Genomic DNA, 25014 nt, shown 5'->3' with positions numbered 1-25014 from the left:
AGTCACATGACACTTGGTATCTAACGTTACTTGTTGTGAATTACTACATGGATATGTCTACACATGCGATGTATTCAAGTTAATATAACAACACAAAAACATACGTACACACAAGCGCGCATACACAAGAGCGACCACCCCCTCGGCCAAAACTAAATAATGTTGCGCTTCTTTAACGGCAAAGGCGCAGAATAAATTAAGACGTTCAGAGTGTTTTTATATAAAAAGTTAACAATTGTTTTTATACTGAAGAAAAAAAAAATTAAAAACAAAATGAAAGAAAATTCAACCAATTCGATGAGAAATTCGGACGGAAAACTTATCAACTTTCAAAAAAATTCAAACATCCGGATTTGGATACATCATCGCGACTTGGGAAAATTGCAGCAGGTGATTTGGGAAGGATTTGGGTCTAAACTACTGGTCGAGCACAGCAACAACTTGAAAGTTCGAAAATTCTTGGAAAGCGTGCCGCATATCATGGTATGTTTATCAGTTGTTCATATTCATATAAGTAGAGATAAAGAATTAATTGCCTATTGAGTACACATCATACAGATACATGTGTACCCACCTATAAAATGTAGATATAGCTTGTCGTCAAGGTGCGGATTGGATTTTAAATGACCTATATAGCAGCCTTTTCACATGAAAAGTTTGATCAAAATTGAATCGATTATGTTACATTTACGTACTACTTTTGCTTCAATTGCACGTCTGATTTTATTAATGCTACTATTAGGACATTTTTAAAAGGTTTTCAGTATTCTTTGTACTTTCCAGAATTTTACTATTCAAAAGATTTCCTTCTGATAAATTTGAAACGTATCAATTTAGCAGTCTATTTCTCATATTTTCTATAAAAAAAATTTAAGGGACTCATCAAGGACATCCACAATGACGTTATAGCTGATGACTTTGAAAATCTAAAAAAGCGAACTGATGATCCTGTCCCTGCTATCGTCCTTTCAGCGAAAGACGGAAATGGAATGACACCTTTACACAAGGTAGGAATCGGTCTGAAACTTCTTCTAAATATTTTTAAATAGGTAATACAATAATGATTCTATAGGCTGCAGGTTTAGGTCGTTATGCGATTGCAGAATACATAATTGCCAAGTATCCTGAAAGCGTATCAATAACCGACACCAAAAAGCGCTCACCCCTTCATTACGCTCCCTTGGCAAAAGATGATAACAAGACTTACGAACTGCTTGTTAAAAGCGGCGCTGATGAATACACTTTGGACAACGTAAGAACGTTTGGATCTTCCAATGCTCTTTTAATACTTTAGTTAAAATATTTTACATTCTACAGAGAGAAAAAGCTCCCGGTTATTATAAGGGAAAGTTCAACGAGTTGGAATCCAACTGGTTGTACGTGTTGCCCGAATGTCCCCGAACAGCTAAACAATCATTCTTCAACGAATACGATTGGAATCTTCTAAGTTCATCTAAAAGCGACCCCGAAATAAAAAAGCACATAAAGACAGACATCGAGAAACATGAAAACGACCAACACAAAAATAGATCTGTTACAACGACCAGGAAAAGGACCGTCAGCAAGGATAAAATGACCAACGGTGAACGTTTTCGAAAGAAATCGGAACAAGCGGACAGTCAAGATGAAGAAAATAGTCAGGAGGATGACAACATTACAACTACACGCGAGGAGCATCAAGTGCACACAAGTAGCAACAAAACAAATAGCCAAGAGGAAAAAGAAAATAATACAGGAGTAAATTCCAAAAAGAATAAACCAAAATCGATCCAAAAAAGCGATTCAAACGGAAAAGATAGAACAAATACTGAAGAAGCAACAGAAAATCCTCGCAATAAAGATTCGGCACCAGATACCAAAAAAATTACTGACAAACAATCGAAAACTAAATCTCTTGATGAAGGGAGGAAATCGGGAAAAGGCGACGATAAAGGAGGAGATAAAGGGAAACATTTGATTCGCGAAAATTCCCAAAGGTCGCCTGCCGAAGAACATAATGTTAAAACTGGTGAAAAAGCAAAGCAGGGATCGCCAGGTGAAACTTCGTATGAAGAAATGTGGCACCCTCCTCCTCCTGTCAGGGCCACTTCTCAACAATTCATCGACATGGAAAGGGCCTCTTCAAGTGACAAGAACGTATCGAAAACCGACGAAAACGAACAAGATAAGAAAACTGAAAGCAACGAACAACAAAACAAAAGCGATACTAATTATACGGTATCGTACGTGGAAGGATCCGGTGAAGGTGTTATAGAAGGCGTTGTAAATGGAGAAAACGAAGTAGAATCTGTAAACGAAGAAGGTTCAGGGCATATAACGGAACAAGGACAAAATTCAAATGTGGTTAATCAATTAATTCATTCGGATAACATGGAACGGCTAGCGGCATTGGTTTTAAATGGAAATGGCAACTGGCTGATTGGACACAAATCTCCTAATCCCGAAATACAGGCTTTTCTTGATAATGTCCCCGTATATATGGTAAGTTCTCATTTATTATACAATGGGCCCCAAAAGGCAGTACTGAAATGAAAATTGTAGAAAATTTTAGCCAATGTTATTTTCGAAATCGAGGATTAAATGTTTAGGAGCATATATCTGGCGAACCATTAAAGATAGCGCAGAAATTCTTTCACCAACGGTTGGCCCGTACCTAACTGTACAGGAAAAATTTAATTTCGAAGAAAAAAAGTTTAATAATTTTTGAAAATTTTGAATTTTTCATCAACACCGAATGCGACCGGATACGGCTCATATCGTTCGCGCTGGGACGGGGTGTCCGTCTGTGGAAGAATTTTTCCGATAGGTCCTACCGTTTTCCAGCTACAGCTCGAGAAACGTCAAACTTAGGAGCTGTGCGCTCGCGAACATGGCAGCGGTTAAACATCCATAGCTCCGCAGATGTACGTGCGATCCTTACCAGACTGGGGTCGTTCGAAGCCCAATGAATGGGGCAAGTTTTCGACGGAAGCAGTTTTATATCGTGACACTCCTGGTCTGCGCCAGAGCCGACCCAATTCGCGGAATTTGCTTTTTGTTCATTCGTGCGTTTTCCTGAGGTCACAGGATGGCCTCTATTTCCGGACTGAGTTGTCCGATCTGTATGGGAGTGTTATCAAAATTTTCTAGAGATACTGTGCTCTGCGTCAAGAGTAAAAGCGCCCACCTACGAAGTTCCGTTTCGGAGTTATTGCTGTCGGAAATTTCAGCCAAGGGTTATTTTCGAAATCGAGGATTAAATGTTTAGGAGCATACATCTGGCGAACCATTTAAGATAGCGCACAAATTCTTTCACCAACGGTTAGGCCGTACCTAAGTGTACAGGAAAAATTTAATTTCGAAGAAAAAAAAATGAAAAAAATTTTAAAAATTTTGAATTTTTCATCAACACCGAATGCGACCGCATACGGGTCATATCGTTCGCGCTGAGACGGGGCATCCGCCTGTGAAAGAATTTTTCCGATAGGTCCTACCGTTTTCCTACCACAGCCCGCGAAACGTCAAACTCAGGAGCTGTGCGCTCGCAAACATGGCCGCGGTTAAACATCCATAGCTCCGCAGATGTACGTGCGATCCGTATCAGACTGGACTCGTTCGAAGCCCAATGAATGGGGCAAGTTTTCGACGGAAGCAGTTTTATATCGTGGCACTCCTGGTCTGCACCAGAGCCGACCCAATTCGCGGAATTTGCTTTTTGTTCGTTCGAGCGTTTTCCTGAGGTCACAGGATGACTCCTGTTTCCGGACTGAGTTGTCCGATCTGTATGAGAGTGCTATCAAAATTTTCTAGAGATGGTGTGCTCTGCGTCAAGAGTAAAAGCGCCCACCTACGAGGTTCCGTTTCGGAGTTATGACTGTCGGAAGTTTCAGCCAAGTGTTATTTTCGAAATCCAGGATTAAATGTTTAGGAGTATATATCTGGCGAACCATTAAAGATAGCGCAGAAATTCTTTCACCAACGGTTAGCCCGTACCTAAGTGTACAGGGAAAATTTAATTATATCTCTCATAGTATTTCTGTACACCATTTCTATTTCGAAATTTCCTGTGTTGTGTCAACTCGATATCAAGCTAACATTTCGTCTATTTTCCAATAACCAGCTTTTAGAAATAAGAAATGTAACTTTATCATGCTAGCTTGATGTATATCCATACGTTAGTTTTTGTATGACAATCATTTGAAGTTTTTGGTGTAATTGCAAGACTTATTACCTCAAGAATTTACGTTTCTTGGCGATAAATTCGGTTTGAATTTCTATCATTCTCGTTTGAAATTCCTTTTGGGACACACTGTATATCGACCACCTATCGGTATCGATGTTCTGATTTTATTTTTAGTCAAAAATTCATCGAATTCATTCTGCCGCAAGAAACGGAAGTTTGAAAGATTTGCAAGCAGCTTTGGACAGACGAAAATTTGCTATAGCAAAAGACAACATCTCCCCAAACGGAGCAACAGCTCTCCACGTTGCAGTTTTATTTGGGAACACGAGTATCGTCAGATACTTAGCAGGGAGGTTCCCGGAAACTGTAAATACGATTGGAATCTTCTAAGTTCATCTAAAAGCGACCCCGAAATAAAGAAGCACATAAAGACAGACATCGAGAAACATGAAAACGACCAACACAAAAATAGATCTGTTACAACGACCAGGAAAAGGACCGTCAGCAAGGATAAAATGACCAACGGTGAACGTTTTCGAAAGAAATCGGAACAAGCGGACAGTCAAGATGAAGAAAATAGTCAGGAGGATGACAACATTACAACTACACGCGAGGAGCATCAAGTGCACACAAGTAGCAACAAAACAAATAGCCAAGAGGAAAAGGAAAATAATACAGGAGTAAATTCCAAAAAGAATAAACCAAAATCGATCCAAAAAAGCGATTCAAACGGAAAAGATAGAACAAATACTGAAGAAGCAACAGAAAATCCTCGCAATAAAGATTCGGCACCAGATACCAAAAAAATTACTGACAAACAATCGAAAACTAAATCTCTTGATGAAGGGAGGAAATCGGGAAAAGGCGACGATAAAGGAGGAGATAAAGGGAAACATTTGATTCGCGAAAATTCCCAAAGGTCGCCTGCCGAAGAACATAATGTTAAAACTGGTGAAAAAGCAAAGCAGGGATCGCCAGGTGAAACTTCGTATGAAGAAATGTGGCACCCTCCTCCTCCTGTCAGGGCCACTTCTCAACAATTCATCGACATGGAAAGGGCCTCTTCAAGTGACAAGAACGTATCGAAAACCGACGAAAACGAACAAGATAAGAAAACTGAAAGCAACGAACAACAAAACAAAAGCGATACTAATTATACGGTATCGTACGTGGAAGGATCCGGTGAAGGTGTTATAGAAGGCGTTGTAAATGGAGAAAACGAAGTAGAATCTGTAAACGAAGAAGGTTCAGGGCATATAACGGAACAAGGACAAAATTCAAATGTGGTTAATCAATTAATTCATTCGGATAACATGGAACGGCTAGCGGCATTGGTTTTAAATGGAAATGGCAACTGGCTGATTGGACACAAATCTCCTAATCCCGAAATACAGGCTTTTCTTGATAATGTCCCCGTATATATGGTAAGTTCTCATTTATTATACAATGGGCCCCAAAAGGCAGTACTGAAATGAAAATTGTAGAAAATTTTAGCCAATGTTATTTTCGAAATCGAGGATTAAATGTTTAGGAGCATATATCTGGCGAACCATTAAAGATAGCGCAGAAATTCTTTCACCAACGGTTGGCCCGTACCTAACTGTACAGGAAAAATTTAATTTCGAAGAAAAAAAGTTTAATAATTTTTGAAAATTTTGAATTTTTCATCAACACCGAATGCGACCGGATACGGCTCATATCGTTCGCGCTGGGACGGGGTGTCCGTCTGTGGAAGAATTTTTCCGATAGGTCCTACCGTTTTCCAGCTACAGCTCGAGAAACGTCAAACTTAGGAGCTGTGCGCTCGCGAACATGGCAGCGGTTAAACATCCATAGCTCCGCAGATGTACGTGCGATCCTTACCAGACTGGGGTCGTTCGAAGCCCAATGAATGGGGCAAGTTTTCGACGGAAGCAGTTTTATATCGTGACACTCCTGGTCTGCGCCAGAGCCGACCCAATTCGCGGAATTTGCTTTTTGTTCATTCGTGCGTTTTCCTGAGGTCACAGGATGGCCTCTATTTCCGGACTGAGTTGTCCGATCTGTATGGGAGTGTTATCAAAATTTTCTAGAGATACTGTGCTCTGCGTCAAGAGTAAAAGCGCCCACCTACGAAGTTCCGTTTCGGAGTTATTGCTGTCGGAAATTTCAGCCAAGGGTTATTTTCGAAATCGAGGATTAAATGTTTAGGAGCATACATCTGGCGAACCATTTAAGATAGCGCACAAATTCTTTCACCAACGGTTAGGCCGTACCTAAGTGTACAGGAAAAATTTAATTTCGAAGAAAAAAAAATNTGTGCGCATGCACCATTGGAGCTGTGAAGCGCACAGCTCCATTCAAAGTCTTTTATGTCTTTTTCACTAAGTGAGGACTAAGCACTGGCAAACTGTGAAACAACTAAAGCCAAGAGGACTTATTATATTAAACGTTATCTCTAATATCCAGTGGAAATAGGGGATGATGCAGTTTCACGTGGCCCGCCCTTAATGCGTAATAATAAAAGTTGTATCTATTAAAAGCTCATTTTGCATTAAACTGAAAGCTTCGTGAAGAGTGTAATTTTAATAGGCCTAAGCAAAGCAAAAAGAGAAATAATAATAAAAAAAAAAAAGATATTTACGTGTCATTCGAATCGCCGGGTGCAGGAGATGGGCCTCGCGTCGAACTGGCTTGGTCCAAAAGCTGTCCAAAACGCAAATAAAGGGTGAAATATTTTTGTGCTCCAATCAATGTACAAGCTACGTATTTGTCGATCAACAAATAATCAAACATGCCCTAATTATTTTTATTAATTACACCAAATAATTAAACGATTACAGCGAGCAGGCGAAATGGCACATCTACATCCTGTCTACTTGGTAGGTCATATTGACAAACATTTAATAAAATTATCATTTTACACCATACAACAAGATATTAATTAAACAGCTAACGTTGCACAGCAAACAACAACAAGAACAACATTAAATTATTTCACTGTTTCTTTTTTTTTATTATTTTTTTTTGTTCGTATCATTTCGTAAGGCTAAAAAATGAAAAAAAAAGAGAATATGGAAAAAACTCACAAGTAAATACGTTCTCGAGCACGATGCACAATAAATAATAAACATACAAATAAGTAGGTAAATAATTATTAACAAGACATTCAAGTAAATAAATATGTACCATGTCATATTCATGTAGATAATTGATAATAATAAAAGATCAACGTTATAATATAACGCATCGGTTTGTCAAACTTACGTCGTAACTTAATGAGTGGAGTGTCGGTCCTGCGGACGTACTAGTCGTTACTGTTACGTCAATTTCGTTGGGGTCGAGACCTAAAGTGGCACCTAATCTCAATATGTAAATTCCCGTTACCCTTATCAGCGATTGCAGTTTTAATTTCAAGTCCGTAAGCCTGGCCATGATAACGTTGCACTCTTCCGGAGCTTCTTCCTCGTTAAACACGCCGTTCGCTGCTTCTTGCAAACTTAACACCCTCGGTTCGCACCTCTCCAGTTCCGACTTGAGTTCTCTCAGTTGATTGTATTTCGATTTCAAAATGTCCGAATCGACAGTCAGATCTATCGGCTCCGTCGATCGGATTTGTCGTTCTGTATCTTCAATCCAACCGGTCAATTCGCTGACTATAGAATGAAACTGACGATTCTGTAAGGAATAACGCGAAAAACAATGTTAAACATTACAAAATATTCACTTTCAAATATGTACTCACGTTTAAAAGCGCTTTTTGTAAGATAGTTTGCCAAGCAGCCGCATTCACGCAAATAACGTCCCATCTTGTGTTATTTTTCTCCAGTCTTTCCCTTAATTTATCGGCTTTGTCCGTATCTTCCGTGTGTTCGGCCAAATGATTACCGACAATGTTCAAAGACTTCATTATGCTCATATGGCCTTCAAGATCCAGCAGAAATTCTCTGTGGTCTTGAATCATGTCTTCCAACAGTTCGATGTTCGTTGGAGGAGAATTTTGGGACGATTGAATGCCTTCGGCTGCTTGCAACCACTGTTCCAATCTCCACAGATCGTTGTCCAACTGGCTCCAATTGCTGTTGGTACAAAATGGACACAAAACTCTTCCAGATTCACTGAGAAGAAAAAACACCATTTACTAGATACCTTCACATCAATCGAGGAAATTATATAGAGTGACTACCAAGAGCAGTCTTTTAGAAAGATTATAAAAAGAAACTCACTGTTCACAAACAAAGACATAAGCTTCGGAGATAGTTAGCCTGTAGAAAAAAGAAAGTTGTTAGTGAAAGTGTTAGTAGATAAAAGAATACTAGGAAGTTGATTAGATAGTTTAAAAGAATAAGGGAAAAAAGAGAAAAACTACCGACTGAATTCTAAAAGAAAAACAGAAATTTTACCTCAGTTCTTTAATTGCCAGTTCCTTTTTCTTTGCCATCTTTGCAAGCTTTTCGAATTTAAGTAGCAACCTGTCGATTTCTTCGGCGTTAGATTCTTCTTCAGAAGCAGCGCAGTCCTTCAGTAAGACGTCTCTGAGATGTTTAACCAGTTCTGTTGATGACTGGCATGCAGCTGTCAATTTTGCAACAAGTTTACCATCAGAATGTAACTCGGGAGATCCTTTTTGTGGTATATCTTTCTGGATGGCGTCTTCTAAATCGTTCATGTTGTGTTTCAGTTCATCGAGAGCGGTAGACAACTCCATAACGTAAGCATCTTTGGCAGTTATAGAAGTCATTCTTTGTAGTTTTGGCGGTAAAGTATTTACTTGTACGGCAATATCTTGTTCGAATTTAAGCGTTTCTACTTGGACAGATTCGTCAGCTATTTGTTTGCTCTTCTCTGCTACCTTCTGGCGCAGATCAGACTTGAGGGTGATTATTTTTTGTTGAATATTTTTCCATAAAACTTGATATTCGTCGATCATTTCTTGGACGCTCGACGCAGTTTCCTTTCTGTGCTTTTCCATAATCAGGAGACCCAACCGGTCCGCATTTTCCAATGTTTCATTCTGGGTGTTCAAGATGTCCTCTATTTTCTCCAATTCCGCCAGTTGTTGTGCCGGAAATTCTTGAAGTTCAGGCGACGAAAGGTGCTCCAGTTCCACTATTTTGGCATCGATCCTGGTGAGTGCCATTACAGCGTTTCCATGAGCGTCAGTGAAGTCCTTGAATAAACTCATTTCGCTCTGGAACTTGTCGAGGATGCTTCGGGCTTTAGGTAACAAACAGTGCCATCTCATAATCATTTTTCGCGCTTCTAGAACGTGCCGTTTTGTACTGTCCGAATCTAAACCATTGGTTTTCGTTATTTTGGAATAGGTCTGTTCCAAAACCTCGAACACTGGACCACGCGATTCTAGCTCGTTGATTTGATGTTCGATTTGTGCTATAGCTTTATGTAATTCTTCTTTTGTTGAAAAGTTGTCAACAGATCTGTCCAGTTTAAGTACGGCTTCTTCTTGGGCATTTAGCCACTCGTTGTGTTCTTCGGTGAGTCGACGCAGTTCACAAAGTAATTTTCCAACAAAGGTGATTTTACGTTTCTGTTCCGCCGATGTGCCGCACACGTTCTTCCATCGTTTTTCTATGCTCTGCATGGAAGATGCTATTTAAAAAAGATATTTACGTGTCATTCGAATCGCCGGGTGCAGGAGATGGGCCTCGCGTCGAACTGGCTTGGTCCAAAAGCTGTCCAAAACGCAAATAAAGGGTGAAATATTTTTGTGCTCCAATCAATGTACAAGCTACGTATTTGTCGATCAACAAATAATCAAACATGCCCTAATTATTTTTATTAATTACACCAAATAATTAAACGATTACAGCGAGCAGGCGAAATGGCACATCTACATCCTGTCTACTTGGTAGGTCATATTGACAAACATTTAATAAAATTATCATTTTACACCATACAACAAGATATTAATTAAACAGCTAACGTTGCACAGCAAACAACAACAAGAACAACATTAAATTATTTCACTGTTTCTTTTTTTTTTATTATTTTTTTTGTTCGTATCATTTCGTAAGGCTAAAAAATGAAAAAAAAAGAGAATATGGAAAAAACTCACAAGTAAATACGTTCTCGAGCACGATGCACAATAAATAATAAACATACAAATAAGTAGGTAAATAATTATTAACAAGACATTCAAGTAAATAAATATGTACCATGTCATATTCATGTAGATAATTGATAATAATAAAAGATCAACGTTATAATATAACGCATCGGTTTGTCAAACTTACGTCGTAACTTAATGAGTGGAGTGTCGGTCCTGCGGACGTACTAGTCGTTACTGTTACGTCAATTTCGTTGGGGTCGAGACCTAAAGTGGCACCTAATCTCAATATGTAAATTCCCGTTACCCTTATCAGCGATTGCAGTTTTAATTTCAAGTCCGTAAGCCTGGCCATGATAACGTTGCACTCTTCCGGAGCTTCTTCCTCGTTAAACACGCCGTTCGCTGCTTCTTGCAAACTTAACACCCTCGGTTCGCACCTCTCCAGTTCCGACTTGAGTTCTCTCAGTTGATTGTATTTCGATTTCAAAATGTCCGAATCGACAGTCAGATCTATCGGCTCCGTCGATCGGATTTGTCGTTCTGTATCTTCAATCCAACCGGTCAATTCGCTGACTATAGAATGAAACTGACGATTCTGTAAGGAATAACGCGAAAAACAATGTTAAACATTACAAAATATTCACTTTCAAATATGTACTCACGTTTAAAAGCGCTTTTTGTAAGATAGTTTGCCAAGCAGCCGCGTTCACGCAAATAACGTCCCATCTTGTGTTATTTTTCTCCAGTCTTTCCCTTAATTTATCGGCTTTGTCCGTATCTTCCGTGTGTTCGGCCAAATGATTACCGACAATGTTCAAAGACTTCATTATGCTCATATGGCCTTCAAGATCCAGCAGAAATTCTCTGTGGTCTTGAATCATGTCTTCCAACAGTTCGATGTTCGTTGGAGGAGAATTTTGGGACGATTGAATGCCTTCGGCTGCTTGCAACCACTGTTCCAATCTCCACAGATCGTTGTCCAACTGGCTCCAATTGCTATTGGTACAAAATGGACACAAAACTCTTCCAGATTCACTGAGAAGAAAAAACACCATTTACTAGATACCTTCACATCAATCGAGGAAATTATATAGAGTGACTACCAAGAGCAGTCTTTTAGAAAGATTATAAAAAGAAACTCACTGTTCACAAACAAAGACATAAGCTTCGGAGATAGTTAGCCTGTAGAAAAAAGAAAGTTGTTAGTGAAAGTGTTAGTAGATAAAAGAATACTAGGAAGTTGATTAGATAGTTTAAAAGAATAAGGGAAAAAAAGAGAAAAACTACCGACTGAATTCTCAAAGAAAAACAGAAATTTTACCTCAGTTCTTTAATTGCCAGTTCCTTTTTCTNATTTTTAAAAATTTTGAATTTTTCATCAACACCGAATGCGACCGCATACGGGTCATATCGTTCGCGCTGAGACGGGGCATCCGCCTGTGAAAGAATTTTTCCGATAGGTCCTACCGTTTTCCTACCACAGCCCGCGAAACGTCAAACTCAGGAGCTGTGCGCTCGCAAACATGGCCGCGGTTAAACATCCATAGCTCCGCAGATGTACGTGCGATCCGTATCAGACTGGACTCGTTCGAAGCCCAATGAATGGGGCAAGTTTTCGACGGAAGCAGTTTTATATCGTGGCACTCCTGGTCTGCACCAGAGCCGACCCAATTCGCGGAATTTGCTTTTTGTTCGTTCGAGCGTTTTCCTGAGGTCACAGGATGACTCCTGTTTCCGGACTGAGTTGTCCGATCTGTATGAGAGTGCTATCAAAATTTTCTAGAGATGGTGTGCTCTGCGTCAAGAGTAAAAGCGCCCACCTACGAGGTTCCGTTTCGGAGTTATGACTGTCGGAAGTTTCAGCCAAGTGTTATTTTCGAAATCCAGGATTAAATGTTTAGGAGTATATATCTGGCGAACCATTAAAGATAGCGCAGAAATTCTTTCACCAACGGTTAGCCCGTACCTAAGTGTACAGGGAAAATTTAATTATATCTCTCATAGTATTTCTGTACACCATTTCTATTTCGAAATTTCCTGTGTTGTGTCAACTCGATATCAAGCTAACATTTCGTCTATTTTCCAATAACCAGCTTTTAGAAATAAGAAATGTAACTTTATCATGCTAGCTTGATGTATATCCATACGTTAGTTTTTGTATGACAATCATTTGAAGTTTTTGGTGTAATTGCAAGACTTATTACCTCAAGAATTTACGTTTCTTGGCGATAAATTCGGTTTGAATTTCTATCATTCTCGTTTGAAATTCCTTTTGGGACACACTGTATATCGACCACCTATCGGTATCGATGTTCTGATTTTATTTTTAGTCAAAAATTCATCGAATTCATTCTGCCGCAAGAAACGGAAGTTTGAAAGATTTGCAAGCAGCTTTGGACAGGCGAAAATTTGCTATAGCAAAAGACAACATTTCCCCAAACGGGGCAACAGCTCTCCACGTTGCAGTTTTATTTGGGAACACGAGTATCGTCAGATACTTAGCAGGGAGGTTCCCGGAAACTGTAAATACCACTGACGACAACGGCAGAACACCCTTACATTTTGCAGCAACTTTAGACGATAACGGACATTACTACAATCTGCTTGTCCACTTGGGAGCCGATCATACCATTAAAGATAATGTATTCGATTTATTTGTTGATAAAATTATTATTATTCCCGCTGTTCTTTTTACATATATCATACTACGTACGTGTTTTAGAACGGTTTCACTCCAGAATATTACAAAACAAAGAGAAGTGAACTATCACACCGAATGCTACTAACGGATTACGGGGGTGAAGAACTGGCAGATGAAATTTTAAAAGATAAAGGTAGCTGCAATCAAAATCTTTTACCTTTTATAATAGAAACAAGTGGCACAACGTTATTGCGATCGATAAGTACTTGTCTATTTACAATGAACTATAAATTATGATTAATTGATGTAGTTATAGTATTACGTTGAGTAAACACAATAATATCTTCCTAATTACATTTATTGATTGTTGCATTGATTGATACAGTTCAATCATTCGTTCAATCTATCGTTACGTAAAACCTTTCATAGGAAGGTACTACAAATAAATTACTTTTTTGATTTTAGATAAATCGAATAATTCACAGGTGGACATGCCTTTCTTTTGGACCGAAGAAGGGCGATATCTTGCTTCCTGTACGTTTTAAATTTATTATAAATAGGGAGCTGACTCTTTACTATCCTGAGTTAATCTTCGCATTTCCCTAAAACTAGAACATTCCTCAACTATTTGAGAACAGTAATCTAACCTAGGTCTACCTCTACCCCTCCTAACTCCCGTTTCTGCCTCTAATATGTCTCTAACTAGACCTTCATGCTTAAGAAGGTATCCTACCAACCTATCTCGCCTATTTTTTATTGACTTTCGTAGAGTCCTCTGTTCTCCTATTCTTTCTAATACCTCTTCATTTCTAATCTTCTATCCTAGGTATCCTGATCATTAGCCTGTAACACCAAATTTCCAACGCTTCTAACCTTTTCTTTCCCACTGCGCCCTCTGTCCATGTTTCGCACCCGTACAGCACCGCACTCCAAACATACACCTTTAACAACCGTTTTCGAATTTCTAAATTAACCGTTCGCGAACATAGAAGTGACTTCGTTTTATTGAAAGCGACTCTACCCTGCGCTATCCTCTGCTTTATATCCCTACTACTCCTGACTTCCTAGATGCCTAAAATCAACCACTTCTTCTAATTTGTCGTCTCCTATCTTTATATTCGCCCTTTCCCTACTTTTTTTTTCCCTTGCATACCAATATTTTTGTTTTACTTCTATTTGCTCAGGCCGACGATCAAAGTTTTGTAGGGGTGGGGTGAGAAGTAAGAGGTAACATGTATTTTCACCTCGGCTTCCACAAAGTGTACTTTGAAACCCTCCTGACAATGACGTCCGCTCCCTAATTATAATAATTTATTAGAAACGACTTCCCTACTTGTAATTTTTTAGCGTTGGGAGATCCCTTGATAAAAGGACTGACTGAAATTGCTAACAAACGTCCAGAAGATCCGATTGCATATCTCGCTTCATATCTTTCCAATTTTTCGAAAGTTGATGACGACAATTGCAACAGCACCCCTAATAATAGTGCTAATGTTAGTCAAGTGCGAACATTTTCTTTACTGTTTTACGCATTTGTGAAACTAAATTTCTGTTTTAGAATGGAAACGATAAAACGAGTACAAGTTCTGGAAGAAACGAATCGTTAAAACGAGAAAAGTCATCGACTTCCAAGCACATCGATGTCGTAACGTTGGATCCTAATGCTAACAATCCTGAAATTGCAGAAGAAGTCAAAACTGCTTTCAATTCAACAACCCGAGTAGGTATCTACATCCCTGACCCTTTGTTATTTTATGAATTATTACCTTTAGGACGAACACGGACAAAGTATGCTACACTTTGCTGCTGCAAGATCACACAACAGAAATGCATTATTTCAATTACTTCAAGAGACAAATATAAACGTCGGCTATCGCGACGAACTTTATAGAACGGCGAGAGACATTAGCATTCAGGCGGACATAACAGAAAATACTCAGGAAATTGATAAGTAATAAAAATATTAACGTCTCTATCTACATCTATCTAAATAAACAAAGCTATTATACATTAAAACGATTTTTGTTAGATACGTTTTCTATATCGCCTGCGAAGGAGACACAGACAAACTGGTAGAACTTCTGCTTGAAGGATATGATCACATTATTGATATAATGGATGATGCTAACGTCCCAATTATTGAGGCAGTTTCTCAGGAAAACCAACCCGAAACGGTCGCTTTCTTGCAATCAATTTTAACCTTTGAGGTTTGCTCTTTTTGTTTTTAATGGTTTATTTTACTTTGCAATAGTGACACGAAAGATCGGCAAAGTTTTCACAATGCCTTTCAGAAGCTTTCGGGGTAAAAAAGTCAGGGTAATTTCTTTAAGTTTCAAAAGAACTAAAAGTAATCAGAAGAAGGCAGCAAAATCATCACAAAATTTGACACGCTTGTAAAACCTAGAATTTTTTTTACGAGAATTTTCCGGGTTGACGAACATTTCGTTTTGATATTTTCAATGAAGTCGTCGATAAATGTGCAGAGTTCTCGTCAAGGATTCGTTATTAAAATGCAATAGACCACGATTGATCAACCCGGAAAATTCTCGTCAGATACATTGAGTTTTCAATCTTCTAAAAGTTTTTAACAGCCTGATTTTCTTTTTCCTAATCACCGCTTAGCAATAAATATAATGACGTAATTTATTATCAACTTACATTTCGAAGTGGCCACTTCTTTAAGAACTGTGAAGCCAGACTGATATAATTAAGGAATTAGGGATCAATCAAGAAATTTTCATTCAAGTCAGGAGTTTCTCATCCATGATATTCCAGATTATTTTCTGATGCTAGCACAATATAGTTGAAAACATTTTTAATTTTTACCATTCAATATATAGGTAAATCTTTAATGACTAATAACGAATTGTAGAATTTTCCAAACAATTGTATCAATTGATATTGGGCATGTTAAATTGAAGAATATTTTCGTAATATGTTTGTTAATATTTTGTTACTGTAATTAAGTTTGCATTTTACATGGTGAGGGAACGGGATGAAAAATTGTCTGGAAAACTGGGCAGGAAAATTCGTGGAAATTGACTTGAGAAAAAGTTATTTATATGTATAATATATACACCTAACGCTTTTGATGGTAGGAAAAACGAGAAAGGGTTCATTACGCTATCAGACGAGGAAATCTGAACGAAATAAAGGATATGTTAGCTGACGAAAACGAAACAGGAAGTGGTAGATTATTGGCCGTGTGTAAAAATAATTATGGACGATGTACCTTACACATCGCCGTTCTTTGTCAACAAGAAGAAATTATTGAGTACTTAGCGACACAATTTTCGGAATGCCTCAGTATTGGCGACAACGTAAGTTTAAAAAATTATAAAATGTAGAATTCAAGTAGGTACCTAAGTTATCCAGTTATAAAAAAATACATTTTCAGTTGGAACGCACAGCATTACATTATGCAATGGGGATTGAAAAAATTGAGTCAATCAGCGGAATTTTGATAAAGGCAGGGGCAAAAAGGGTTGTAAAAGATTTAAAGGGGCGCCAGCCTACATACTACTTTATGAACAAATCCGATATATTGAGATTACAAGAAGAGGAAGAAATGTTTTAATTTTTACAACTTATAATACCAACATACAAAATTAAATGTAGAATAGTACCTTATAGCGTAGTACGCACCAAGGGAAAAAAGTGCGGTATTGCCCATTGCCAATTACCACCCCACCCGTATATGATTCTTTACCAAAACCCCTGTCCCAAAAGTAAGATAATTTCCCAATAAGGAATAAATGGTTTTTCTAAACCGGGAGTCAATACTTTCTTCCCTTTGTGCGTAATACAAGTACCTACTATTTAACTAGTACCAATCACCTATTTTTTGATAAGGTAGCTAATTATTTATCCATTATATAAGTACATCTTCAAATTATCATACAAGTACTTACTCTGTTTCGTTTTATTTTTTGTATTATATAAACAAATACAATTATTATATTACGTACCTCTTTGCTACCTTTTCTTTTTACATATTCATAATTTCCTTTTAAATAATTCCAATTAAAACGCATTTACATATTATTAGCAGTTAACAATCATTGTATAATTTATTAATTACTTACCGAACTGATGCATTAAATTATCCAATCATCAATGAACCATTCACGAATAAGTTTTTCTTAATAAGAAAATGCACTTATCACACAAATCTTTTCACAATTTTCTGTATAATTCACGAACCGAAAGCAAGTTATTTAAAAACGTCTTATCCGAACAAATAACTACATAAACTAGTTTCATAATAATGTAAAACGCTTTTAAAATCGTCAAACGAACACAAACCGACGATTAAATTGCATTACCACGAAGACTTTATCGCAATTTTCCGACTAGTCCGATCTCACAATGTCTATTTTTAGACATGACTTCATTGTCTTAGATCGAGTAAATTCCACAGAAAAGTAATTTCCACAGTTTTTTGACGAAATAATAAATACATTCGTAAAACTATAAATTATTGATTTTAATTAATTTTTAAACATAAGTACGTGCCGTTTGAACTGTTATTTTCAAAAGATCGATACCAATAACGCCCTTAAGAGTTCAATTAAAGATGATATTGCAAAACAGGCCTTTATTTAACTTACATATAGCTGCAATCTTTTATTGTAAATACATAAACAATCCTTTTTTATTGTAAACATTTAATGAAGGCTGCTATTTTAAGTATAATAGTCGATAATTATTGTATCATTGTATGTTTTACCATACACCTTAATAACAATAATCAATTAAGTATATATAAATGTATGTACAACGTAACAAATTTCAAAAAAAAAAAAATTAAAACGCTTAGAACANCTTTGTTTCTTTGATCTCAGCTTCTCGTTCTTGTTATTAAAGTGGCGGCGGTCCGTCGTTATACCGGAGCATCGGCGTAAAACTGTTTGCGAAATTGTTAACAAGCAAGCAAGAATAGTCGTCTTGTGTTGTCGGAACTAAAGAAGCCGCTCCCAGAAGCAACAGCATCATCGCTTGTATCGGCAACGAAGCCCTAACGACTCTGCCCAAGAAGTGATAGCTTCTTCGCAAAACGGAAATGCGACTGCCGTCGTCATCCCCTGTATGCCTGTTAGGGACAAAAAGGAACCAAACATGTATCCCAACTTAATCGACAAAATTATCAGTTGTTAGGTAAGCTGAAAATTAGCAACAACGACGCGATAAACCAAAACTACAACAGGAGAAATTCTCCCAACTCGAATGTTAACAAATAAGATCATTTTTTGAAAGGATTACTCGTCCATCGTTCCCCATCAATTTTTTTTAATACGGTACAACCCTCAATAGCGGTCAGTGGAACTGCATCAAAATGTGTAATAAACAACACACAACATTGAAGTAAATTTTCGAAGGAATTGTTTAACATTAATTACTAATTTAAATGTTTAATTAATTATTGTACACTTTACTGCATTCAGAAATAGCCAAGGAGCGACAGTACTCTCTCTCTCTACTATGCAGTGTCCTATGTGCGCATGCACCATTGGAGCTGTGAAGCGCACAGCTCCATTCAAAGTCTTTTATGTCTTTTTCACTAAGTGAGGACTAAGCACTGGCAAACTGTGAAACAACTAAAGCCAAGAGGACTTATTATATTAAACGTTATCTCTAATATCCAGTGGAAATAGGGGATGATGCAGTTTCACGTGGCCCGCCCTTAATGCGTAATAATAAAAGTTGTATCTATTAAAAGCTCATTTTGCATTAAACTGAAAGCTTCGTGAAGAGTGTAATTTTAATAGGCCTAAGCAAAGCAAAAAGAGAAATAATAATAAAAAAAAAAAAGATATTTACGTGTCATTCGAATCGCCGGGTGCAGGAGATGGGCCTCGCGTCGAACTGGCTTGGTCCAAAAGCTGTCCAAAACGCAAATAAAGGGTGAAATATTTTTGTGCTCCAATCAATGTACAAGCTACGTATTTGTCGATCAACAAATAATCAAACATGCCCTAATTATTTTTATTAATTACACCAAATAATTAAACGATTACAGCGAGCAGGCGAAATGGCACATCTACATCCTGTCTACTTGGTAGGTCATATTGACAAACATTTAATAAAATTATCATTTTACACCATACAACAAGATATTAATTAAACAGCTAACGTTGCACAGCAAACAACAACAAGAACAACATTAAATTATTTCACTGTTTCTTTTTTTTTATTATTTTTTTTTGTTCGTATCATTTCGTAAGGCTAAAAAATGAAAAAAAAAGAGAATATGGAAAAAACTCACAAGTAAATACGTTCTCGAGCACGATGCACAATAAATAATAAACATACAAATAAGTAGGTAAATAATTATTAACAAGACATTCAAGTAAATAAATATGTACCATGTCATATTCATGTAGATAATTGATAATAATAAAAGATCAACGTTATAATATAACGCATCGGTTTGTCAAACTTACGTCGTAACTTAATGAGTGGAGTGTCGGTCCTGCGGACGTACTAGTCGTTACTGTTACGTCAATTTCGTTGGGGTCGAGACCTAAAGTGGCACCTAATCTCAATATGTAAATTCCCGTTACCCTTATCAGCGATTGCAGTTTTAATTTCAAGTCCGTAAGCCTGGCCATGATAACGTTGCACTCTTCCGGAGCTTCTTCCTCGTTAAACACGCCGTTCGCTGCTTCTTGCAAACTTAACACCCTCGGTTCGCACCTCTCCAGTTCCGACTTGAGTTCTCTCAGTTGATTGTATTTCGATTTCAAAATGTCCGAATCGACAGTCAGATCTATCGGCTCCGTCGATCGGATTTGTCGTTCTGTATCTTCAATCCAACCGGTCAATTCGCTGACTATAGAATGAAACTGACGATTCTGTAAGGAATAACGCGAAAAACAATGTTAAACATTACAAAATATTCACTTTCAAATATGTACTCACGTTTAAAAGCGCTTTTTGTAAGATAGTTTGCCAAGCAGCCGCATTCACGCAAATAACGTCCCATCTTGTGTTATTTTTCTCCAGTCTTTCCCTTAATTTATCGGCTTTGTCCGTATCTTCCGTGTGTTCGGCCAAATGATTACCGACAATGTTCAAAGACTTCATTATGCTCATATGGCCTTCAAGATCCAGCAGAAATTCTCTGTGGTCTTGAATCATGTCTTCCAACAGTTCGATGTTCGTTGGAGGAGAATTTTGGGACGATTGAATGCCTTCGGCTGCTTGCAACCACTGTTCCAATCTCCACAGATCGTTGTCCAACTGGCTCCAATTGCTGTTGGTACAAAATGGACACAAAACTCTTCCAGATTCACTGAGAAGAAAAAACACCATTTACTAGATACCTTCACATCAATCGAGGAAATTATATAGAGTGACTACCAAGAGCAGTCTTTTAGAAAGATTATAAAAAGAAACTCACTGTTCACAAACAAAGACATAAGCTTCGGAGATAGTTAGCCTGTAGAAAAAAGAAAGTTGTTAGTGAAAGTGTTAGTAGATAAAAGAATACTAGGAAGTTGATTAGATAGTTTAAAAGAATAAGGGAAAAAAAGAGAAAAACTACCGACTGAATTCTCAAAGAAAAACAGAAATTTTACCTCAGTTCTTTAATTGCCAGTTCCTTTTTCTTTGCCATCTTTGCAAGCTTTTCGAATTTAAGTAGCAACCTGTCGATTTCTTCGGCGTTAGATTCTTCTTCAGAAGCAGCGCAGTCCTTCAATAAGACGCGTATTTGTCGATCAACAAATAATTAAACATGCCCTAATTATTTTTATTAATTACACCAAATAGCATTAAATTATCCAATCATCAATGAACCATTCACGAATAAGTTTTTCTTAATAAGAAAATGCACTTATCACACAAATCTTTTCACAATTTTCTGTATAATTCACGAACCGAAAGCAAGTTATTTAAAAACGTCTTATCCGAACAAATNGTGAAGTCCTTGAATAAACTCATTTCGCTCTGGAACTTGTCGAGGATGCTTCGGGCTTTAGGTAACAAACAGTGCCATCTCATAATCATTTTTCGCGCTTCTAGAACGTGCCGTTTTGTACTGTCCGAATCTAAACCATTGGTTTTCGTTATTTTGGAATAGGTCTGTTCCAAAACCTCGAACACTGGACCACGCGATTCTAGCTCGTTGATTTGATGTTCGATTTGTGCTATAGCTTTATGTAATTCTTCTTTTGTTGAAAAGTTGTCAACAGATCTGTCCAGTTTAAGTACGGCTTCTTCTTGGGCATTTAGCCACTCGTTGTGTTCTTCGGTGAGTCGACGCAGTTCACAAAGTAATTTTCCAACAAAGGTGATTTTACGTTTCTGTTCCGCCGATGTGCCGCACACGTTCTTCCATCGTTTTTCTATGCTCTGCATGGAAGATGCTATTTGTTCTATGTCGAAGTACATTTTCCAAACGTTCACGTCACTGAGAAGAAGTTCGCACAGGTTTAACACCTCACCGACTTCGCCGCTCTCTTTTTCTATTAATTTTTTGACTTGATCGTGCTTTTCCATCAGTTTATCGATAGATTCTTTGGTACAATTTTCGAATGCTATCGGTTTCGAAAGTTCCAATTCCATTTTGTGCAACCACGCCTTTATTTCTGCGATTTTAAGTTCCAATTGGGACATGGTTTGCGTCATATCGTTGATCTTATTGAGTTTTGATTGACCGACGTTCTCCAGTTGTTGCCACCGTTCTCGCACTTCCTCTACCCTAGACTTTATGTTCTGTTTTGCCACGACATCGCTGTATTCCTCGCCACAAGTCTTGTGCAACTGTTCCCCAGTGGCCAGCAACCAATTGTATTCCCGTTCTTTGAGTGCCATTTCTCCTCTTAGCTCCGTGTCTATTAGTCGAACAGCTTCGTCAGGATCTTGCAAGGGAATGTTTTTCTCCATCGTGTCGGATTCCATTTTTTTGAGTAATTTTTCCGACCAAGTCATGAAGCGCGCCTGTCTCATTTCGAACGTCGTCCTGAGACTCAACTTGTCTTCGTATTTGTGGCATAGGGTAGCCAGTTGATGGTCCAGGTCGCCCTGTTCGTGCCACAACAACCACATGCGTTGATTTATTGTTTTCATATCGAACGGACTAACGCACTCTTTCAGTTGTTCCTGGATAACACCCAGCTGTTCCAGGTCTTTGGTCAGTTCGTTTAGACGAATCCTGGCCTGTCTCAGATTCTCTAAACTGTTGCTGATTCCTGTGTGCGTCGTTTTAGAGTCGTCTATTTGATGAGAATACTCCGCTATTATTTCCCGAACGTTGGAGTAGATTATTTGTACTTTTTTGACTCGTTCTTCGTATTCGTTGACAAGAAGGGCGATTTTGTCGAGGAAGCTGTTCCACGTTTGAAGGCCGGCTTGCAGGTTCGATATCCTTTGTGTTATGGCTGCATGTTCCATTCTGATCGACGTAGATAGCGCTTCATCGCAGAAAGAAACTATGACATCCAGCTGTCTTTGAAGTTGTTCTGATTGATGTTCGCCCAAAGGAATTCTATTAAGTAGGGCTTGGATTCTATTTTGGATCACGGGAACACGCCGAAGATGAATGTAACGCAGTTGTAGACGTTCTCTGTCTTTTTCGATATCTTTTAGCCATGCAAGTAATTTGCTTTGTCCGTTCCTGTACTCTTCCCATTTGTTCAAACGTTCGTTTACTTGCTCGCGTCGGTGTACTATTTTCGCGAGGGTTTCGTTGTGGAGATTGGTTAGTGAATTGAATTTTTCAATGATACTTTCCTCGACGACACCACTTCCCAGTTTTCCACCCGGTTCTTCTGTAGACCTCAGCACGCCCTGTTGGCTCAATAGCAAGTTGTGGTGGATTTCACACAGCTGATTATGCTCTGAAAGACTCTCGAAGTCTCCCGGTATGGATTCGGACAGGAACTGTTGCACGAACAGGATGTATTCCTGCCATAGTTTCAAAACAGCAGCACCGTCTTCGTTTTTGATCAACCTGCTGCTCAATCGATGATACTCTTGGAATGTTTCTCGGAAAACCTGTTGCCAAAGTTTTAAAATTTCTAAAATTGACACATCCGTTTTTGTATAAGGCGCTTCCGATTGTTCGTTTTTCATTTTTTGTATATCTCCTTCCTTTTTACTTAATCCTACCAGATGATCTCTCAGCGATCTCAAATTTTCTTCGACACCCGCGTCGTCTCTCTCAACACTCGTATCTTCCCGAATATCATTCACATACTGCAAGTGAGTATTTAAAAATAAGTATTAATTTTTATTTTGTTAGTTCGTTTTCAGTTATTACCGATTGTACGCTATCCAAGTAATCCTTTGTCTGTCGGAGTTGACCATCGGTGGTATTTTTCGATGTCACATTTTTCTCGGCAATTTCCGCGAGGGATGTGAGCGATTGTCGGACGTCTTGCAAACATTGACCGAGGGCCTCAACTTCTCCCCCAAGGAGCGCCTGGGCGTCCAACCCCACGGCGGACGCGATCTCCGACACCAAACCACGTAGTTCTGACAATCGTTCTAAATGCGATGCAAGAGTTTCTTCGCGAACCTGAATATCATTCCCATATACATAAGTCGACCGTTTAATTTATTTTAAACTTAGCATCATTGTTAGTAAATATTGGATGTATTAACGTCTTATAATTTACCTAGCATGTACCACTCGTACGTGCACATAAGCCGATTGAAATTGATTTCGAATTCGTTTCTAAAATCTGCCAATTTGCTTACACTGACGAAAATTAGTTAGTTAGGTACAAAGTTACGTTACATTTGCCAATTTATCGTTTCCAACACGCGAAAGCAATCATTCGAATTTTTTTTGCGTACCCATCCACTTGCGTGTTTATACGTAGATAAGTATTATCCGAATTTGGCTATACGAAATTAAAAACATAATTCTTGTTAGTCAGTTTGAGTTCTACTTACATTGGATCAAACAAAAGTGATACCACGTATCTTTAAATTACAATTTTTTAATGAACCATTTCTGATATTTTCGAAATGTCAATTATTTCTACTTGGACGCATTAAATAATATCTAACGACAATATATGTGCCTTCAAACTCATTGTAATATAAAAACAATGTACAATAAATATTACAAAGTTCATTGCGCTTTATTTGTTTAATGTTTGCTTAGATACATAAATAACCTTTTAAAATGTTCATAGCACCGCTCATAGATTATGTATGCGCTGCGAAATAGCGCGAAAGTATTCAATAATTAATTAATATTTTCTTAGCTACCTTAATTTCGTCCTGAGTACAGCTACACATTTAAACAAGTGTGTATTTTTTAATTAATGTCTCTATTCAGTTCAAGTTTATACTGCTTTCGCAAAGATAACTTTTTTTTATATTGATATTACACGAACGAACGTTTTGTTTTTTAAACACTAAATTTTCACTTTTTGTCTTAACAGCACACAATAACAATTTAATTATAAACGAGCGATATAGAAACTCAGTCACGATTAAAAATATGCGAGCCAAACATTTTTGGCACGCTCAACGTACAAACTATCAGAACATACACTAGCGTCCGTTTCGAAGTGATTTACATACGTGTGTTATTATTTACACGGTATCGTCTGCCACCCATAAGTAACCGACTGCGAATGTAAGCCTGTCTAAGCGTCTTTGCAAATGAAAATTCAAATATACATAGAGACAGACGGACGTCGAAACCCAACAAATGATATCATGAATGAGAATCGATTTAGATCGGTGAAGATTCTGCGCCAAATTCTTACTATTTTTCGTATATAACAAGAAGTTGTTTCGCCAAACTTTGGTTTCGTCAAAAAGTGAGTACGTACTAGGGGAAGTCCCTTTTCCAAAGACAAAAAAAATTTGATACATGACCCGCCACTGTTTTATAGGAAATGTTTCCAAAAAATTGTTCAGAAGGGTCTTTATATACAAACAATTTATTAATTGTACATTTCCCAGTGAAAATTCTTATCGTTCTTTAAAACCAAATAAACACTCGTTCTATCAAAAAAGCACATAATCAATAGGAAGTTGCACCGCACGATCCAATTAATTTTAATTTAATTATAGCAAAAAAACAAACAAACANGATAAGCGAATAACAAATTAGTAATAGGCCTAAATACGCATCAACAAAAATAAAAAATAACATATATATTACCTTAAGGCGTTATTATTTTTATCAAACACAAA

The 25014-nt window shown here is 37.8% G+C and overlaps 3 protein-coding genes across 4 annotated transcripts; 1 reads left to right on the top strand and 2 right to left on the bottom strand.

Annotated features, from left to right (window-relative positions):
- The first annotated feature begins 324 nt into the window (after positions 1 to 324).
- Positions 325 to 16744, top strand: LOC108739922. Of its 2 annotated transcripts, XM_018474048.2 has the most exons (14): positions 325 to 483; positions 876 to 1007; positions 1073 to 1252; positions 1318 to 1427; positions 4533 to 5586; positions 12542 to 12853; positions 12934 to 13045; positions 13318 to 13386; positions 14200 to 14345; positions 14411 to 14572; positions 14625 to 14803; positions 14882 to 15059; positions 15951 to 16172; positions 16250 to 16744. In XM_018474048.2, the coding sequence occupies exons 1-14, from the start codon at positions 481 to 483 to the stop codon at positions 16427 to 16429; spliced, it is 3039 nt and encodes a 1012-aa protein (XP_018329550.2). In that variant the 5' UTR covers positions 325 to 480; the 3' UTR covers positions 16430 to 16744. The 2 variants fall into 2 exon arrangements, with proteins under 2 accessions (XP_018329550.2, XP_025834540.1); XM_025978755.1 differs by having other exon boundaries at positions 402 to 1007; positions 14200 to 14354.
- On the bottom strand, positions 6759 to 24197 carry LOC112905731 (nesprin-1-like). The gene is made up of 8 exons (XM_025978754.1): positions 24076 to 24197; positions 23117 to 23374; positions 20779 to 23052; positions 8545 to 9308; positions 8368 to 8406; positions 7887 to 8259; positions 7409 to 7819; positions 6759 to 6847 (listed from the first exon to the last, which is right to left on the bottom strand). The coding sequence occupies exons 1-8, from the start codon at positions 24103 to 24105 to the stop codon at positions 6782 to 6784; spliced, it is 4215 nt and encodes a 1404-aa protein (XP_025834539.1). The 5' UTR covers positions 24106 to 24197; the 3' UTR covers positions 6759 to 6781.
- On the bottom strand, positions 17710 to 19246 carry LOC112903964 (nesprin-2-like). The gene is made up of 2 exons (XM_025978758.1): positions 18673 to 19246; positions 17710 to 17944 (listed from the first exon to the last, which is right to left on the bottom strand). The coding sequence occupies exons 1-2, from the start codon at positions 18822 to 18824 to the stop codon at positions 17713 to 17715; spliced, it is 384 nt and encodes a 127-aa protein (XP_025834543.1). The 5' UTR covers positions 18825 to 19246; the 3' UTR covers positions 17710 to 17712.
- Positions 24198 to 25014: the final 817 nt, after the last annotated feature.

This window comes from Agrilus planipennis, unplaced genomic scaffold (assembly GCF_000699045.2).
Source record: "Agrilus planipennis isolate EAB-ADULT unplaced genomic scaffold, Apla_2.0 scaffold7, whole genome shotgun sequence".
NCBI lineage: Eukaryota > Metazoa > Arthropoda > Insecta > Coleoptera > Buprestidae > Agrilus > Agrilus planipennis.
This window is presented reverse-complemented; position numbering and strand designations above follow the sequence as displayed.

Excerpts from the sequence above, each read along its gene's own strand:
- LOC108739922 (XM_018474048.2), top strand. Across the intron at positions 1,253-1,317 it reads ATGAATACACTTTGGACAAC|AGAGAAAAAGCTCCCGGTTA; the intron begins GTAAGAACGTTT and ends TACATTCTACAG. Across the intron at positions 13,387-14,199 it reads AGGGCGATATCTTGCTTCCT|CGTTGGGAGATCCCTTGATA; the intron begins GTACGTTTTAAA and ends GTAATTTTTTAG.
- LOC112903964 (XM_025978758.1), bottom strand. The coding sequence starts at position 18,824 with ATGTTTGATTATTTGTTGATCGACAAATACGTAGCTTGTACATTGATT. Across the intron at positions 17,945-18,672 it reads CCCGGCGATTCGAATGACAC|GCATACAGGGGATGACGACG; the intron begins GTAAATATCTTT and ends TGTCCCTAACAG.
- LOC112905731 (XM_025978754.1), bottom strand. The coding sequence starts at position 24,105 with ATGTGTAGCTGTACTCAGGACGAAATTAAG. Across the intron at positions 23,053-23,116 it reads ACTTGGATAGCGTACAATCG|TATGTGAATGATATTCGGGA; the intron begins GTAATAACTGAA and ends ACTCACTTGCAG. Across the intron at positions 6,848-7,408 it reads TCCACTCATTAAGTTACGAC|CTTTTGGACCAAGCCAGTTC; the intron begins GTAAGTTTGACA and ends CGTTTTGGACAG.